Source organism: Mytilus trossulus, chromosome 3 (assembly GCF_036588685.1).
Source record: "Mytilus trossulus isolate FHL-02 chromosome 3, PNRI_Mtr1.1.1.hap1, whole genome shotgun sequence".
Classification (NCBI taxonomy): Eukaryota; Metazoa; Mollusca; class Bivalvia; order Mytilida; family Mytilidae; genus Mytilus; species Mytilus trossulus.
Genome location: NC_086375.1, coordinates 30,081,425 through 30,101,749, shown reverse-complemented (window position 1 = coordinate 30,101,749; position 20,325 = coordinate 30,081,425). Strand labels below are relative to the sequence as shown.

At 32.4% G+C, this 20,325-nt stretch overlaps 1 protein-coding gene across 1 annotated transcript; it reads right to left on the bottom strand.

Annotated features, from left to right (window-relative positions):
• Positions 1 to 866: 866 nt before the first annotated feature.
• On the bottom strand, positions 867 to 20,299 carry LOC134711214 (N-alpha-acetyltransferase 20-like). The gene is made up of 6 exons (XM_063571683.1): positions 20,170 to 20,299; positions 16,472 to 16,496; positions 15,947 to 16,037; positions 15,166 to 15,295; positions 14,165 to 14,301; positions 867 to 1,788 (listed from the first exon to the last, which is right to left on the bottom strand). Exons 1-6 carry the CDS (start codon positions 20,220 to 20,222, stop codon positions 1,703 to 1,705), a joined length of 522 nt encoding a protein of 173 aa, XP_063427753.1. The 5' UTR covers positions 20,223 to 20,299; the 3' UTR covers positions 867 to 1,702.
• Between the last annotated feature and the right edge of the window lie 26 nt (positions 20,300 to 20,325).

Sequence of the window (20,325 nt, the reverse complement as noted above, 5' to 3'; positions counted from 1 at the left end):
TCCTTACCATATTTGGCAAATAATGCCTTGAAACAAATCCAATACGATCTTTAAGATAAAATTACATAGTCAACATAAAACCTACATGACAACAATATAGGAGTGCAGATATATACAAAGGGAAGCAACATAACAACTGTCAACAGAGTTGGTCAAATATTTCAAATTCTCGAAAATCGTAATGAGGCCAATTATAGATTGCTGTTCGGTATGAGACAAGACAAAAATTAAAGGTCGAGGGTAATATTTAGGCATGTTACTTGTATCAGTGTCAAGATAACATATATTGACCAAGACTTTTGGCTAGTTGGACTGTTAACCTTTATCAATAGCTTCATATTCTTCTCATGAAATAATTGTACAAGTATACCAAGTTTGTTGAAGGTTCTTCAATTTGTGCAATCAAAAAGGTGTTAAAAATATTTCATGGTTCCTTATTACCATTGTTGACCTTGGATATTCTGTAAACAGTTTCTCTCATACCGTATATCAAAATTGATAAAGAAAGATTTAGATGATTTCCTATTGACATAATTTTAATATTTAACATTGGAAAACTCAGTGTGTTTATTTCCTCTGCTCAAGGTATTGTTTTTCCCATAATGCAATATCAATCATGCTGACAAGGTATTGCATCACAATGCACATTAACTATGGCAAACCTTCATATTTAACATTGGAAAACTCAGTGTGTTTATTTCCTCTGCTCAAGGTATTGTTTTTCCCATCATGCAATATCAATCATGTTGACAAGGTATTGCAGCACAATGCACATTAAATATGGCAAACTTTCGTATCCATGATATGTCAAATTTCTGATGACAGGGATAACATTAGCTTGGTAATGTCAATCTATAATAATAAAATGAAGTAAAACAAAATTTATTAAAAGTAATAATTTATTAAACATTACAAACATTCTCCAGGTGAAAAATGATAGACACAAGTTTCTAGGTTGGTAAATTTGATATTGAACAACTAACAATTGTACGTCAGCAACATGATAAGAGAAACATAATTATTTGTAATAATTATGAAGTTATACAAAGAAACGCAATTGATTTCATAATCTTAATAACTGCTCATTACTTCAATGGTTAGATAATCACGCAGTGCATAAATTCTATTTTAGAATTAAAAATGTTTTGAACTAAGACAGATCATTTTACCGTTGACAACCATAATCATAGAAATAAATTTATAACTCTAAAAATCCCACGCCCTTGACTGTTTAACAATGATCTATTTCAGTAAAATTAAACTTACTGGTTGTTAATGGCCATAACATTAAGAAACCCCTCACTGAGGGAAACCTTCATATATGGTAAGGGTTTGTTCTAAAAATAGACCTAGAATATGCAGAGCTCAGATGCAGAGAAATAAAATTTCTGTCATTTCCCCCACTTGATGAATTAATGCTATTTGTACAATGGACATGACATGACATGACATGTTACATAACAATGGTGGGTAAACTCAGAAATACTTCAACGGCAGCTCTTGTTATCCATTTATGTAGTTTGAATATAAAACATTTTTTTTAAATGGTCATACATTCTCTGCTACAAGTCTCTGTCAGCCATGCTGCTCCCTGACATAAGTAACGATAAAATCAGAGTTATGACCACTGCAGCGAAACAGAGGCTGAGAACTGTAAGTAACCATAGCAACTCGTCTCCATCATAGTTCACCTGGTTCATGGTCAATCCAACTCCTCTGGACGAACAGGGTGAGCCAACGGAATCACAGATTTCTTCTCTGTATCTCTAGATAACGCTTTTCTCATATCTACAAAAGATAGGTAAGTTTTAATCAATAGTTTTGTTATCCAAAAGAGGTCTGAGATTTTTATATACGTAACATTCAGAATTTTTATCCATCTGAATATAAAGCCTCACACTTTTAACAGTAACTTATTAGTATATATCTGAGGACCCTAAAATTTTAGTAAGTGAAGAATAAATAGACTCAGGGTTCTCGCTAATGTGAGACTATGAGTCGTTGACTTGCAAAAAATCTGTATTGACTCATCTTTTTCAAAATTGGTGCAGTCCAAAAATAAAATTGAGGATGGAAATGAGGAATATTTCAAAGAGACAACAACCCCACCAAAGAGCAGGCAACAGCTGCATCAAGACTGCATAATGTTTTATCAACTGAGCAAAACTTTCATCTCTTGATAACGCAAGTTTAGATTAAATCTAAATTCCTTGCAATTGGCATTCCCTTGTTCTATTTTGTCATGGGGATTTTAGCAATAAATTACATAGCAATAAAATTGCATCTTCTCACTGTTGGACTCCTGTCGGCCAAAAATTAAAGAGTCTCAGGACTCATCTTCAAAAAACCTTAGTGAGAACCTTGAGACTACAACTCCCCCCTACTCTAATCTGTTTTGATAATAGAAAGTACAATCTGATAGGAGTCTAGACATATATCATCCCTTTCAATATGCACTTATGTAATTTCATTATTAGCTATTATAAATATATCAAGGTCTGTATATATCACAAACAGAATAAGACATCTTTAAGCCTTAGGATAGGATGTTCAAACGACTTTTAAAATATTACATAACACAAAAAAGGACACATGAATTGTTTTACAGGTCACTTCATCCTCATCTTCCTATGAAGTTTAGTGCATTCCACGAAACAAGAGAGGAAGTTTGCTCATTTACATGCATATCATTCAATTGAAAGTAAATATATAAGACCAAGCCAAATTAATTCTTCGTTCTTTTGAATTTCTTACTCCAGAAATTTGTAAATTCAAATTTTATTATTATTTTTTTTTATATATTTAAACTTAATTAGTTATCTGGAATTTTCAACTTAAAATAATTTGTGTTTGATTGGTACATGTAATGTATTTTTTGTCAACAACACAAAATGGCTAACAAAAAATGCATATATTTGATTTGTTGTGCCCTAAATTAACATACAGATATATTAAATTGTCAATACAAGCAAAGGATGTCTATAAGAGATTTTCTAGATAAAAAGGAATACAGCTTTATTAGAATTGACACTTAAAAATGTTTCTCCTGCAGCAATATATGAATTATTTGTATAGTAAAAATAAGGTCACGGTCAAATAAACCTTTTAGATGCAAATCCATTTCTTTTAATAGTACAAAATGTATACAAGTTATTGTTAATCTATGTATAATTTCTATGATAATTCCAATCAAAAATCTTAAACCTGACCATTGGAGTATAAAAATATGTGAAGGTCATATGACATAGACAGACAGACAGATATGTACTAATAACAAATCAATATTTTTAACAGTGTCACCTGCCATGTATAAGAACTAAGAAAGAGACATAATCCTGAAAACTTAACTTGGCCACTGGACCATGAAAATAAGGTCATGCCTAGAATTAAGAAACCAATTTCACTGGAATAGAAGTTTAATTAATAACTTTATGAAAAAGTATGTTAAAAAGATATTTATGTATCAGACTCCTTAAAACAACCCAAGTGTGAAAATGCTGTCAAAGTCTGTTGACAAATATTTAAAGACAAACTAAACAACCTCCATGTCAGATTTAGTTTAAAATCAACTTGACAACTCAAGTGTGAAAATGCAGTCAAGGTTTGTTGACAATTATTTTGAGATAAACTAAACAACCTCCATGTCAGATATTTTTAAAAACGAAAGTGTCAGTGACAAGAAGAAATTAAGATATTTTACCGTTTTTTTGCCATTGGAAAAGTAATATTTTTCCCTGGCATTCTACAACCTTGCCCCATGCAGAACAAAATGTTACATCTGTTATACTCGATTGTCTGTGTTTTTAATAATTACAGTAAACATTTACCTGTACACATATCATATTAGATCAGATGCTTTTCAAATTAAATAATGTACAAACAAAAGCTTGAAAATTAAACTAAAAAAAAAAATTACAAGAGGCATAACTCTGATCTTTTTCTGTTTCCATATTGCATAATCAAAATAATGATTTTAAATCTAATATTCCAAAAACAGTCATAAACCATCCAACCAAGGAAACTATATATACATATCATCAGACAGCCATAAAATCTCTTAAACACATAGGTTTCTACCAGAGTGAAAAATCACTAACATTTTATAGTCCTAGTAATTATGGGGTAGATGTATGCCTGTCAAAATAATAAAAAAATATCATCCAAAAAGAAATTGCTCTGGAAAGTGAAGGCTAGCCACCATAATTTTCAAATGATTTAAGACTGCTTTGATTAAAAGTGTTTCTGATATTGTATATTACCATCAGGATTGACAGCTTAGTACATAGTTACCACAAATTACTTAAAGGAGCATAAACTATCCAGATATTTGCCTTATGATAGTTAGACTCATACTGGAGAAATTAGTGATACATTTCTTCAGCAGCAATAAGTAGATGGCTTTGTTTTAATATAGCCACCTTAAACATGCCTTCCTCTTTTATGCAATAAATATAGCCTAATAATTTAGTGACCTTAAGATCTGATGAGGTGTAGGATTATAAAGTTATCATTTATATGTACAGTTAAACCTGCCATCACTTCAATAAGGTTTCCCTCTTTCAAGGTCAACTCACTCTCAGAGGTCACCTCATTTTGTCTAATTGTAGTCATATCATTGTAATTTATTGGACATTTGAATCTGTGGTTCCCAGCCGTAACATGAAATCAATGTAATTTGGTATCCAACAATTAATAAGTATGTATCTTAATTAAACCTTATTTCAAGCTCGCATATTGTTACAGTCAGCTGTCTCTGGACATTTTGGAGACGATTATATAATTCATTAAGACATTGGCTTGCTCTTCAGAGGGTCTAATAAGAAGGGGCTGATATAAGTTTGACAAATTGTTGCAGAGTTGCTTTCTTCAGTTCATTTTTTCCAGCTTTCTAAACTTTTAATGATACATAACAAATAACTATTTTTTTTCAGATAAATATATTGTGCACACTGAAATAGTATCATTAAATGAAAATGACACTTTATAAATATAATGCATTCTTAGTGCTCGCCTTTTTGGATTTCCCTTCATCAAGCATGCTCCAAACCAAATATTACACGCTTTCTAATTCTGCTCAGTAACTATAAACATCATATTACCCAACTGAAGTAATTGAGAAATGAAACGTGAAAAATTTGAACATAAAATCTCAAATCATCCATTAAATCTGTTTTATGAAGACATCTTCTAATGAAATGTAATTTTTACATCATTAGATCATTATAGCCAGCTAGACATCTGAGTTTTTCAGATAGATACAATTTTTGCAATAATTTTCTTAATAGATACAATTTTTGCTGTAATTTTCAACAAAATATTGGATCTGTATCAATAGTGAATGTAAAATTTAATCACTGTAGAATAAAACTTGTCACAGAACACCACTTGTCTGTATAAATCTTGGCAAATATCATCATCACTGCTAAACTAATTAGAATTTGTCTATGAAAAATTGGCAATATTTCCGGAAAATACGGGAAATAACATACTTAATCAATTATTTACAGCAGTTAAATAAATTTAATTATGGTCTATAATAACAATTTTATTAGTTTAGTAAACAATGCCACATGTAAGGAAGATTTAACACTGCACTTCATCAAGAGTTAACGCTGCACTTCACTGTGCACAATAATCACCTGCAACTCGTTGCATACGTAGACCATAAACATGCCATGGGATAGATTGTCTTAATCATTAAAGGAGATTAAAGACTGAAACTGATTGTGCACCAGTCTTTTTCTTCCACAAATATTCTCTCATCCTAATTTTTTTTATGACTGACGATATCAACACACAGAAGGAGATGATTTGATTACAAAGATTTTACTGGGAATTCAATTTTTTATGGATCAGTTTTGACAATATACTTCCATTGGCATTTTTTCAATCCCTTTCAAAGATAGACTGAAACATAAGAACATTCACCCCTCCCTGAAAAATAGGGAAATAAAGAAAAAAAGGAAAACATGTATCAGGGTGCAGATCCCCGATTCTGAAATAACAGGAGCCCACCAAGAAGGCAATGTAAGAATAAGGAATTGTAATAAGTACAAAAAAACTATGATTAATCCTTATATGTAGCTCCATAAGCCCTCTTTACCTCATTTAAATTATTATAGAAACAGTCCAGGATCCCAGCCATTTTGAAAGGGGGGTCACAATACAATGACTTAACAGGAAAGTAAAAAAAAAAGGGGTGAAGGAGTTTCCAACACCCCAGAACCCCCCCCCCCCCCCTGGATCCTCCAATGAAAAATGTTGGGATTAAAATTCTCTGCAGAAGCACTGCATGTGAGTCTGAGATAGTCGTGAGACAAATAAAGTCAATCATTCGATGATGCAAACTTTAAATCTTGCAGACTACTATTTACTTACAAAATTTTTGCTGATAATGATAACACTTTGTTAATCATGTTAATAACCTAAATCAAATGTAATTCTCTCATTGTGAACATACAGTTGCTAACAAAGCCATGAAAACCAGAGCTGAGTAAATTGATATCTTATCAATACCTATACTGCCATTTTAGACAATTCATTTCAAGGAGTTTATTTCAAGTGGTTGAAGAAACTGTTGCAAACCATCAATATTGGATAAGAAAATGACTACACAAATTAGAATTTATGTTTTAGTTTTTCATTAACAAAGCATGATGTGTCAAAATAACAGAGAATAAAAATTGATTTAAGAAAATTATTGTACTGGTTCTCAGGGATAAGCAATTATACTGACTACTCGAACGGATATTATAAAACAATATGTGAATAAGGGCAAGAGAAGACATCATTACCCTATTACTCACTGCCTCATTTTCCACCTATTGCCACCTATTGCCTCGTTTTCCCCCCCTTTTACCTTCTCTATCTTCTGCCACATTCCCCCCCCCCCATTTTACCAACCTATCTACCATCCCTATTAATGCCTCAGTTTAGTCCCTTTAGATCTCCTCTATTGCCTATATCATTTTCCATCCCCCCTTATCTCCTGCATCATTTACTAAATTAACAATCCCCTTTCTACCTCCCCTATTTTCTCTTTTAATTTAACCCCCCTTTCTTTTTGTCTCCTTTTCCCAGTTCTCCTTTCTCCAATGTAAAACCAACACAACACATGAGTTCATCCATCATTTCATTGTGTTTTGTGCACTTGTTTTTTCTGCTTTTTTTCTTTTGGCCATTGTACATAATTTATGTTGTCTGTCTTTCTTGAACTTATTTTTCAATTTCCTAGATATTTTTTATCCTCTTCTCTCACATTTCACTTACAAAACCTTCATTTTCTCCCAATATCCTATTAAACCGTCTGCTCTCTCAAAGATGCAGAAGTTCTCAGGTGCATGTCCATATGTGTACCTTACTTTTCAAACCATTAAATTTGAATTTCAACATTTATTATCTGATTCTCATTAACAAATTCTATTTCAATATTTTATCATCATCATCATTAGAAAGCATCAAGCAATGATGAAGCAATTTCTCAATGGTTTAATCATTTCCTGCTTCTTAATAGATCTAAGATTTCTATCACAAAAGAAAATTAAAACTTTGATAGGTTGTTGGAATGTAATAGGCCTGAAAAATATTGCACACAAAGCATATTTCTGCAAGGATAGTACATTCAACTAGTACCTGACTACCTTTTCAGCTTTTTCACTTTTGAGCTGTTCAGAAAATTTGAAAAAAAGACTGATAGATAGCTACATTTCAAATATTCAGGCACTGGACCATGACCTATGTGGTGACTCATGACTTGTACTGGACTACCTTTTCAGCTTTTTCACTTTTGAGCTGTTCAGAAAATTGGAATAAAAAGACTGATAGATAGCTACATTTCAAATATTCAGTCACTGGACCATGACCTATGTGGTGACTCATGACTTGTACCTGACAACCTGTTCACCTTTTTCACATTTGAGCTGTTCAGAAAATTTGAAAAAGACAATCTGATGGAGAATTACATTTAATATTCAGTCACTAGACTATGACCTATGGGGCAGCTCAAGCTAGGGCCTTGAAATGGTCATCAAACTGATTGTAGTTTGTACGGATAGTAATGCAATGTTATTAAAGTTGTTATTAATTGATCACCGGCTCTAATCAAACTAAAGCAGAAAACTTTACATTGGAAATTGCTTAATGATTGAAAGTCACTTTTAAATTAACTTAGTGGGCAGAAAAAGCCTTCAAACTGATAGTAATGCAACTTTATACAAAATATTATTGATTTGGTTTGATTTTTCTTGTTTTAACACCACTTTCAAGCACTCCTCTCAGACTACTTCTTGGTGTTCTTTTTTTTTTGGTAAAGGGACCCAGAGTGACTGGAGAAAACAACCAACCTTTGATTAGAAAACTGACAACCATGGTCAGTTAAGATTGGAATCGAGCAAGATTAAAACTCGCAACATCATTATTGACTGGCAAGTGATTACAGTAGCAACTACTTAGACCACTCTAACACTGAGGAACCTAAAATATCATTGATCTATCACAAGTAATTCCTATCAAACTGTCTTAAGCAGAAACTTAAGAACTGTTGAGGCATCCCAAATGACAATGATAAAATCAATTATAGGTCACTGTGCAACCTTCAACATTGCAACAGCCCTTATCATATACAGTTTTAGAAGAACCAGAAATTGAAAAATGTGAAACAATTCAAACAATAAAACTATCTGCCTAATTTATAAACATGTTAAACATGTGTTGATGGGTGTATGTCTCATCGACCTTAACCCGGCCATATCTCCATTTCTATATCTTAGTATGATGCAAATTAGTTAATGTCAGTTTCTGTCTATTAATTAACAGGTGTGCAGACATCTGTAATCTGATGAGTTTCATCTGTCAAAATTTTTCTGTTTATTTTCAATAATGTAAATTGATGCACTGTTGTATATCATATAAACAAAAACCCGCTAATGAGCAGACATACAAATTAAATTGCACTTATCATTTGTACATGATAAACAACTATTAACTATTTGAAGGATTAGGCATAGAACATAATGAACTTGTCACTTAACTAATTAGTTCAGGTGTCATTTTCTTGTCTTGTATGTTTCACTTGTAGATATCGTCAGCTGATTATTACATCTTGTGGGACCACATTCTAATTAGATTGATATTAGATTTAATTAAGTTGTAGACTATAAGTACACTTGAGTCTGTGGCAGTCTGACCAAAGACAAACTATATTATTAGACACAGCATTATGAAGCATCTTCTTGCAACTTAAATCATAATGCATCCCCTGGGAAGATTTTTTTAATACTGATTTTTGTCTGTGAGTAAAGAATTAAGAAAGAGGGAGATGGGGAAGGAAAAGAGAGTTAGAGGAAGGTTACTGGGAATTGGGGACCATCAGCCATCTACCGCTTTTTTGCAAGGATCAAAATTTTTCAACATTATTATGCCTCAAACTTCTAAGAGTCTATAATATAATGCTGTAATATCCCTCTCTTCACTTTATGAATACCTTTGAATTCAATTTGAACTCTATCCAACATATAACAAATCAAAGATTGTGTCTTTGTGATATGAAACATTGAGATCATAATCATCTGGGAACCAATAAGTGAAAAATAAATATGTCTATGAAATTAACGAATATCAAATATCTCCCCAAAAGAGGAGTGGTTTTTGAAACAGCTGTATTATCAACAGTAAGCACAGGTCTGGGATTTGCCTGTTTGCCACCAATATACCAAAGGCAGTTTTTTTTTACCCAAGATGTTAATTTTGTTTAGAGTTATCTCCCTTAAGAACTGCAATCTTGTTTATAATCTGATACAAACAATTTTTTGTAAGCAATATGTCTTCTTTCATTGCAGGTTAATTTCAAGTCAATCAAACAAAAACGAAATCTAACAGATAACCGATTTTTTCCCCTAAACATCAACAACACTGATATATAACACCTTAGAATGCATAATTTCTTTCTCTTAACAAATTAAAGATACCACAATTGCCATTTTCACCTTTTTCAACTGAAATGAAAAATAAAAAGCGATAATGGAAATCTTCAGGTGAAAGTTTTCAACATTTCATATCAACACTTTGCGCATCTTTGTTATCTAGCAGTGTCAGGCAGCAGGTCAGTATGTCAGAATCATACCAAGATTAATTAACAAACTTAATCCCTGAGAAACACCACAGCTGTTTACATTAATCATACGCAGACAAATGTTTGGACTTTTGTCAGAAAATATTGGAACCCAACCAGTTATTAATCAATGTCTTACAACAGAATAATAGCTTTATGAGTTTTTTCTTTTCAATTTTTCGTCTTTATTATAATGATTGTATAGATGTCTGGCTTGTATCATAATCAGCCGCTGTTGGAAATTATTGGGAAACAAATTATCTCTTGGCAAGAGTTCCAATAGAAGTTTCAAGGGGGAATAACTATTACGCCAAGTCATAAACTGTGTAATTTACTACACAACTCTTCAATAAAATTGTTATGATATTATGTAACTTTATGACGGTTGGTAATTATTACAAGAACACTGAAGAAGAAATAAAATCAGTTCTTCTGAGGCAGTAAAGTGTTTTAATTTGAGAGGGTAAACAAGTGTAGCATTTTAAAGCCAGCTGTACTTGTATTTTATGGAAGCTTATACAGAAGCAATAAAAGAACACTGAAAAATCATTAAAACATTACCGGTAATAAATTTTACTGCATGATCTGATATTAAGATTCTATATTCCAATATATTTTGGGAGAATACAAATAATTTGAAAAATGTCAACAATCTATCTTTCTGAATTCTGCATATATGTTTAGTCTTTCAGATAGCAATGCAATACATTATTTTGTACTTCCGTATTCAATATTGATGATTAATCTTACAATTGAGTGCATTTATTAAATTCTGTACAAACTGCCAAAATTTCTGAGTTCTACAGATTTAGGAATAGAAATTGTAAGGATCGTATTGCTAGGCATATCCCAAAATATACACATGATACAAATGTAACTCAATGTATTTGAAAACTGGAATCAGTTATCTGACAGATCTAAAAAGCAATCTGACATACATAGAACCCATCACTGTCATGTAACTGACCAATCATTAACTCATTTTGTTTATAATAGTTCCTGAAAAATTCAAGGTATTCAATGGTAAACCAAAAGAAGGTATCTGACAGATTTGATAAGCATTCACACAAAACCACCATTTACATCTCATCAATATTTAGTTGCTGACCAAATATGAAATCATTCTGTATAGCAGTAGTTATTGAGAAAAAAGTATGTACAATGTATTATGAACAAACAGAAAATATTGAGGGATAAACTATATCTGCAAAATAACCCACATTAGATTTTAGGTACTGTAAATTCAGAAATTATTGCGAAAAATGCGACAGAGTTGTAAAGGAAATAATTTAAACTCTCATTTTGAAATATTTTGTATGAATTAAATAGGATTTTTTCTCAAATTCATAAAAATTAAAATCACATTTAAGTCTTAAATAACAAAATCTCAATAACAAATGCACACAATAATTTCTGAATTTACAGTATACATTTTATTGTAAATATTGAATACTTCAGTGAAAGAAAATGTTGATGCATTTTTCTACATGCAGACACCAATTTCTAATCATGATAGCAATTAATTAGTAAAGTAAATCATTCCTTTTTATACTCTGAATAGTGAAGACAGCAAATCACTGATTTTGCAGATACTAAATGATTGATGTTTGTTCTTTGATATGCACATCAATAATCTGGGATTGAGTTGAAGGTTTTATATTCTAATATGACAGCCTATTATTGTCAACAAGTATAATTGCAATATATCTGCCTTTAGCGCAAATGCAGTAATACACAAAAAAGCAGCTGTTCAGAGCTTAGACCAACTTATATTTGTACTGCCAATTATACTCAATTTTCGACATCAATATCCCCAGTTTACGTAGGCCAAGATTTAAATACAATATATTTATCTCTATTCTACAGCCAAAATAAACAAATCAGTCCATTTCAATTTATTTTAATGGTAAAATTTCATAAAACAAAAAGGTTGACATGGCAACGAAACAAGGTGATGTCAAAAGTATGATTCTGTAAACAAAAAATAAAATGTAAATACCGAGAGTTTTAACTTTTAAAGCTTCTTGTACACCTCAGAACATATAAAATTACATTGGAAGAAAATATAGAAGTAAAAAATGTGATAAAAAAAAATAATCATTGAATTATATGATACTTCTAATATTATTAAAATTGGGTAAAATGGAACAGCCAAAACAGTATCGTATGAATAGGGTTTTCACGGTAAACAAAATTACCAAATTTGACATATAAATGCCCAACCCATGGTTAAATGAAAACAAATCTATGGCTGCCATGAATTATTTCTTTAAAAAAATCCTTTTAGAAACAAGATCCTTCAACTTTTACTTTGCACATTTTCTCTATAAATTCTAAGAAAATGTTTGAGATAGATCTGAGTAGACATTGTTCACTATCAAAAACACTCTGAGTATCGATATCAGAACTTATAAATTCAAACCCAATCCCTCATTTGGATAGGTATGGTAAAGTCCATGTGTCAAATACATCTTGATACCACAATAAACATTTGGATGTAAAAGAACAAAATAGGAAGAGCAAATGCAATGCAATTTAGCTTTAAGAAATCCTAATAGTACATAAACTAGTTAAGGAGCTGTTTACCAAAATCATCATGATTCTTGATTGAATGAAAGTAAGCATTAAAATCATAAGAAGAACTAACAACATAGATGAAATTTGGTTCATCTTGGTAATTTTTTGCTCATCCTTTTAGGTAATTTAGAAATACCTCTATAATAAGACCACATGCAACTGTCATCTAACTGTGATCTATTTAATTTTTTATAAAGTATATTCTGGAAAGCTCCTTTGAACCATTTTTGTATACATCATACATGTAAAATAAGAATAACTTAAACTTGGTTTTATCTTTTTAACTAAATTGGAAATACTACTTTAATAAGGCAAAATGGAGGTTATTTGAGCTATTTAGGAAATCAGTTTATGCTTATAGTTTGCCCTCTTTGTTTTATTGTTTCTCAACAAACTAGACAACCTTTCAGATTTAGTTGACAATTTTGAACATTTTACAAGTTTAATATTTTGATCTTTTTGCATTACCCTGAAAAAAATCTACAAAAATCATTTTACAATCAACTCAACTGTTCAGCATTTTAAAGTGATTTGATTGAAGAGAGATAACTCCGTACAAATGTATATATAAAATGTTTTATTTGATTTTCAGCTAAATAAAGGCAACAGCAGTAAACCACTCTTCAAAACTTGTATATCGATGTTAAAAAAACAGGGTAACAAACTAAAACTTAGGGAAATACATTAAATATAAGAGGAGTACAACGACACAACATTAAAATGTAACACACACAGAAACGGACTAAGCATTAGACAAAATCCGATGAGAATTACAAATATAACATCAAAACCAAACACATGAATTTGGGATAGAAAAGTACAGTGACAAGTCTAATAGTACATGTACTGAGAATTCACACTCAAAAATAAGAGAAAACAAACAACACAACGTTAACACAACGTTAAAATGTAACACACACAGAAACGAACTTTAATATAACAACATATTCCTGACTTAGTACAGGACATTTTAATAAAAAAAAATATGGTGAGTTGAACTTGGTTTTATGGCATGCCAAACCTCCCGCTTTAATGGCAATGTTAAATATAACATTAAAATGATAACATAATATTACAGGACTAATACAAATAAATAGGAGAACATATTCAAGACAAAGAAACACAATGAAAAATTGAATAAGGATTATACCTGAAATGTGCATAAAAATATCATTTCCTAATGTGCAGTCTATATCTTATGTAAAAATAAAGGAACATTTAAAATTTAGAATAAACGTAAGAAATTATTGTTTGTACCACAAAACTAGTTGTTTCTTACATTCAATATACATAAATATGAAAGATTTCATTGACTGATTTCATTGAACAAATTGTCAACAACCGTTCGAACACACAACCATGTATAAAAGCTAGGCCACTGCACTATACAGCAACAAACATATTCCACCTTGGTCTATAACTAATGAACATATATGTAAATCCATAACTACTGAGCAATACTAAAAAACAACTTCTTACCATAAGCATCTTCATCCACTTCTCCAGAGTAATATTCCAGTACTGTTCTATACACTGTATATCCTAGCTTGTTGTACATGTCTACAGCAACTTTGTTGGAAACTCTTACAAATAAATCCACAAAGAAACACCGTTTTCTGAAAATTCAAATATAAGTTGACTGTTAGGAAGCTTCCAATGTTACAGATTATTACATTTAAACATGTATTTATATTAAGCATTTCATAAAATATATTGTTTCAACTAAAATGTTTGTAACTTAAATACTGATATAAAGATTTGGTATTCTTAGACTCTATATTTTCTTAATAATAACCCTGTCCTCTTTTTTCCCTCCAATATAACATAATTTACTTGTGAACATATATTTTTCATTTTTGTCCATCTGATGAGTTAAGCCTTTTTCAACTGATTTTTATAGTTCGTTCTTATGTTGTACTGTCACACCACTGTCCCAGGTTAGAGGGAGTGTTGGAATCCCGCTAACATGTTTAACCCCGCCACATTATTTATGCATGTGCTTGTCCCAAGTCGGGAGCCTGTAATTCAGTGGTTGTCCTTTGTTTATGTGTTACTTATTTGTTTTTCGTTCATTTTTTACCATAAATAAGGCCGTTTGTTTTCTCGTTTGAATTGTTTTACATTGTCTTATCAGGGCCTTTTATAGCTGACTATGGGGTATGGGCTTTGCTCATTGTGGAAGGCCGTGCGGTGACCTATAGTTGTTAATGTCTGTGTCATTTTGGTCTTTTGTGGATAGTTGTCTAATTGGTAATCATACCACATTTTCTTTTTTATATAGTGTATAAACATACCAGTACAAACAGTTCCAACCTCAGATCAAAGTTTCAGTTTACGAAAAACCATTTCTCCCTTAGTTGATACCAAGAATAGAAAGGCTTAAGAGTTTGGTATGTTTATAGGTCTTTTGGGTGTATGTGTACCTACATAGTATCTTTCTTCAAGATTTAACTTAAGAGAACACATCAAGTTCTACTTACTTTTCAGAAATTTCCTCTAAAATATTCATCAATTTAGCTGCCAGACCAAGACGTCTATACTCTGGTGCCACTGATAACGCAGTCACATGGCCATGCCATAAATCATTTGACCCTTCAGCTTTACCCATTACTAAAATTGAACAAATAGTATATTTTACTTTAAACATTTTAACTAGATCCTCAATTTAACTAAATCAATACTTATTACATATACAATTTAGACTTAAAGTCATGAATATATATACATTTACCCCTTTTAACAAAATGTCTAAATTAACTTGTGGGCAGATTGCTATACTGTGGATTCATTTATTTTTCGTGGGTACCAACTTCCATGGATTAAAAAAAACCTTACATTTTAAGGGATATCTAATTTCTTGGTTTTGCAGAACTTTGCCAGAAGTCTGCATTCAAGCCTATAGAATATTTGTTGAACATTTAAATTCGTAGTTGATCTATTCCCACGAAGTCCACGAAAATTAGTATCCAACGAATAAAAGTGAATCCACAGTATCCAATTATTGCATGTATCTGAGATTCAAATGCAGTGAAACTTGGCTAAACCGAATCCTGCATAAACAGAAACCCTGTATAAAATTAAATTCAACATGTTCTTTAGCACCATCATATCAAATTGTGTGCGTTATGAATGTGATAAAAAAACAAACATCGGCCAAAACCGAAACAAAATCTTAAGTCACTTGAAAGTTCAGTTTAAACAGGTTTCTTTGTACTTAGAAGTACTCTTACCAATGGGCAAATTATGAGAAAATGTACTTACTATATCCCATAATTTGTCCAGCCGGCGATTCAGCAACTTGGAAGTACTCTGGCCAGTGAGCAAGGTACTGCATGTAAAATGGTAAACCATACTGAGAGTGTCAAGGAATAAAAACAAATCTAGATAAATAGTAACAACTCAGTGACAACATAAACTTCAGTTCCCAATAATGGACTCTACTTTAATAATAACATTACCATTCAATCATTCTGGTCAGTGATGATTAAAGAAGTAATTTTTTTTACTGTTGCGTTAATTACAATTACAGGAAAAAAATTTTGTTTTATAGTCATGACAGTATTAAATGACCATTATTACATTAACTTGAAATATGTGTATTTCTTGAATAAAAGAAAGGTAAAATTTTACTTATACATGTACGTACATTTGTGCCAATTACATGTAAGGACTATGATGGTTATATCTATATTAGATGTGGTGTGAGTATGATTAGTTCAACATTTTTGGGGGTTTAAAAACACAGAAGAGACATCACCTTTATTCTGTTCTTGGTATAAAGGATACAGTTTCTGTCAGTGGATCTAAATTCCTGCAAAATAATATCAAAACTTAAACATGTTTCTTTGTACTTTAGTAGTACTCTTACCAATGGACAAATTATAAGAAAATGTACTTACTTTGAATCAAATTTGTAGCATCCATTATTGATTTTATTAGAACTGTTTGTTGAATATTGAATGGAACAAAACATTTCAAGCATTTAGCAGGTGTAGTACCATTTAAAAATACTACCTACTTAATCAATCTGAACAAACAAAATATATTTATTATTCCTCAGAAATATAAACAGAGCATAACTTTTAAAGATATCCCTCATTTGGGGGATGTTCCCAAGAAATTCCTAAAAATTATAACAGGTCAATATTTCTGGGCAAACCCTATTTTTTAATTGTTTGCTGAAAAATTACTGAAAAAAGATATATATATTAAAAATATATTTATTATTCCTTAGAAATATAAACAGAGGAAAACTTTACAAGATATCCCTCATTTGAGGGCATGTTCCAAAGAAATCCCTAAAAATTATAACAGGTCAAAATTTCTGGGCAAACCTTTCTATTTTTTAATTGTTTGCTGAAAAAATACTGAAAAAAGATATATTCAACATACATGTATTAAATAAGGGTGCTGAACTGTCAGATGCAAACAGTCATTTGACTACCATTAGCGTCAAATTAGTTAAAATTTTACTGTGATTTGTTAAAACATCCCATTAAATCTTGATTCATTTCAAATATTTATCTTTACCGTTATTTTTTGAAATTTTTTAACAGGATATATCAAAATCAAGCAATTTCTTATCAACTTAAAGAAAGTGCACATTTAATTGTCACCAAAACATACTGTTTACATCATTTGGCAATAAATTTATTATTTGTTTTCATGAGAAAGTGTTCCAATTACCATGTCCACCCTCCTAAAATTAGAGGTGGAAACGTGAATGGGCAAACATGTCTGGGGGGAACAGGAACATCCGATCTCAGATGGAATGATCATGTTAATAACATATGTAACAAGGCAAATCGAACAATTGGTTTCCTAAAAAGAAACTTAAATATAGGATCAACTACAGTGAAGGAGAATGCATATAAAACATTAGTACGTCCAATTGTAGAATATGCCAGTCCGGTATGGGATCCATATCTTAAGACAGAGACTGACAGACTTGAAATGGTACAAAGAAGAGGAGCTCGCTACGTATCCAACAAACATCATAACCACTCCAGCGTTAATCTGATGCTACAACATCTCAAATGGACATCACTTGATCAAAGAAGGAAAGAAGCGAGACTCACAATGCTATTCAAAATAGAAAACAACAAAGTGGCCATATCAAAGGAAGGTCGTCTAATACCACCGAAAAGACTGTCACGAAACATGCATGACAAATCCTTCCAAGTACCAGCAGCATCCTGTGACTATAGAAAACATTCATTCTTCCCAAGAACCATCCGGGATTGGAACGCTCTTCCCCCTGGGGTCGTATCAGCTCCGTCAGTCGAGGCCTTCAAAGCCTCGATGACAAAGCTGAATTAAATTTCAAAATTTTTGGGGGGAGGGGGGTGGTCTAATATGCGCACCAAACCATGGCAGTATAATCAGTTCGTTGATTGTGGCCATTATCTGGCAGAAGCAGAAGCAGAAGACCCAGATTCCATTGGCTGTAACTTTTTTGTCATATAAATAGGTCTGGCAGAGCCGGAGCTCTTAGGTCCTTATGTTATTTTTTTACTATTTGCTGACAAAATAAATAAAAAAAAATATAAAAGAACCATTAGAGTTACGGTTCTGCAGCAAATAAATAGGATAGAGAACGCCATTGACAGTTAATTCTTCTTCTTCTTCTTCCATATAAGAGTTGGGTTCCTTTAATGAAACGTTTAAACTCTGCGGGACTACGCATGATGGCATCACATATCTAGTCCCCTAAGGCTATATACAGTATTTACAATAAAATCAGGTTGTTACGGTTAAAATTATGTACAATCGTCCAGTCTGGTATTAATGTGTTGTCTGTAGCCCTGAGCGAAAATCTTCAACTGATCCCGCTTCAGCAACCCTGGCAGGTAATGTATTCCATTCCATGATTGTTCTTGGAAAGAAGGAGTTCCTGTAGACATCACTGGTGACCCTCTGTTGGTAAAACTTGTGTCCTCCACGAGTTCTACTGTCGCCACCTTTGAGGTAAGTACTCTTGTTGATGTCTATCAGCTCATTCTGGATACGATAGAGCATGCATAGCCTGTTGTCACGGCGTCTTGTCTGTAATGTGTCCCATTTTAGATTTTCTAACATTGTAGTGACGCACCCTGGTGTGCGTGATGTGTAGTCATTATAGACAAATCTAGCAGCTCGCCTCTGTATAAGTTCTAGTGTGTTGATGCTTGCTTGGTTGGTTGGGTCCCATATAGTAGAAGCATACTCTATGACAGGTCGCACGAGTGTTGTATTACAGTATAGCCAGCAGCCTTTACTTTCCTGGTACATTCTTTAAGATTTCGTTTGACAAACCCAAGTGTTCGGTTACCCTTTGCTGTAACACTCTGGATATGTTTGTTCCATGAGAGGTTGTTTGATATTGAAACTCCCAAGTACTTGGCACTATCTACTGGTTCGAGTATGTGTCCATGTAGAGTGTATGGGTATTGTATAGGTTCTTTGTTCTTTGGTGGTATGCGGATAATATTGCATTTTGTTGGATTGAATCTCATCATCCATGTTTTTTCCCATTTTTCTAATGCTTCAAGGTCTTTCTGAAGTTGTTCTGTATCTTTAGTGTTACTAATTTCCCTGTATAGTAGACTGTCATCAGCAAAGAGGCGGACATCTGATTGAGTATATCCGGGCATGTCATTGATGTATGTTAGGAACAATAAAGGACCTAGTACTGTGCCCTGTGGCACACCTGACAGAACATCGTCTTGTTGAGATCTAGCCCCTTCCAATACTACCTGTTGTTTCCTGTTTGATAGGAATGAACTGATCCAGGAGTTTGTCCGGCCCCTTACTCCATAAAATTGGAGTTTGTACAGCAGTCTTGAATGAGGAACCTTGTCAAATGCCTTTTCAAAATCCAGGAGTATGATGTCAATCTGGGTTCCATTTGAAAGGTATTTGGCTATACGATCGATGGTGATGATGAGCTGACTTTCACATGATCTGCGTTTCCTGAAACCATGTTGGTTGTCACAGAGTATATTTTGTTGGTCAAAATGTTTCATTATGCTGCTGTGAACTATATGCTCTAACAGCTTACAAGTGATGGAGGTAAGGGAGACTGGACGATAGTTGGCCGCTAGGTGAGTATCCCCTTTCTTGTATAGTGGCACTATGTTGGCATCTCTCCAATCTTGTGGAACTTCTCCTGTATCAAGTGAAAACTGAAAGATTCTTGTCAGAATTGGTGATAATTCTGCAGCAGTTATTTGCAGTATTTTGGTTGGTATTTCATCTGGTCCTGCTGCTTTGTTGGTGTTAAGGTTTTTTAACAGTTTGAATACCCCATTTTCAGTTACTGTGATAATTGTCGTCGGACCCTCTAAACAATCCACTAAAATTTATAGCATTATTTTCTTTCACATTTAGATAAATTATCATATTTACATGATAAATAATAAAATTACAAAAGTCAAATTTTTTAACACATTAAAAGGATAAAGTGACACTACAGAACTGGTAACCATTTCAGAGCCTAAACTTACACATTATTAAATCTAAATAAGTCGTCACAAGTAAACGGACGAATAGTCGTCATCCCTAAGAAGGACAGGGAGCTCGGACAGGTGCCCGACCGTCCTAAAAATGAAACCGGAAGTTAATTCATGCAAGTTTTGATAAAAAGATAGATTTATTATTTC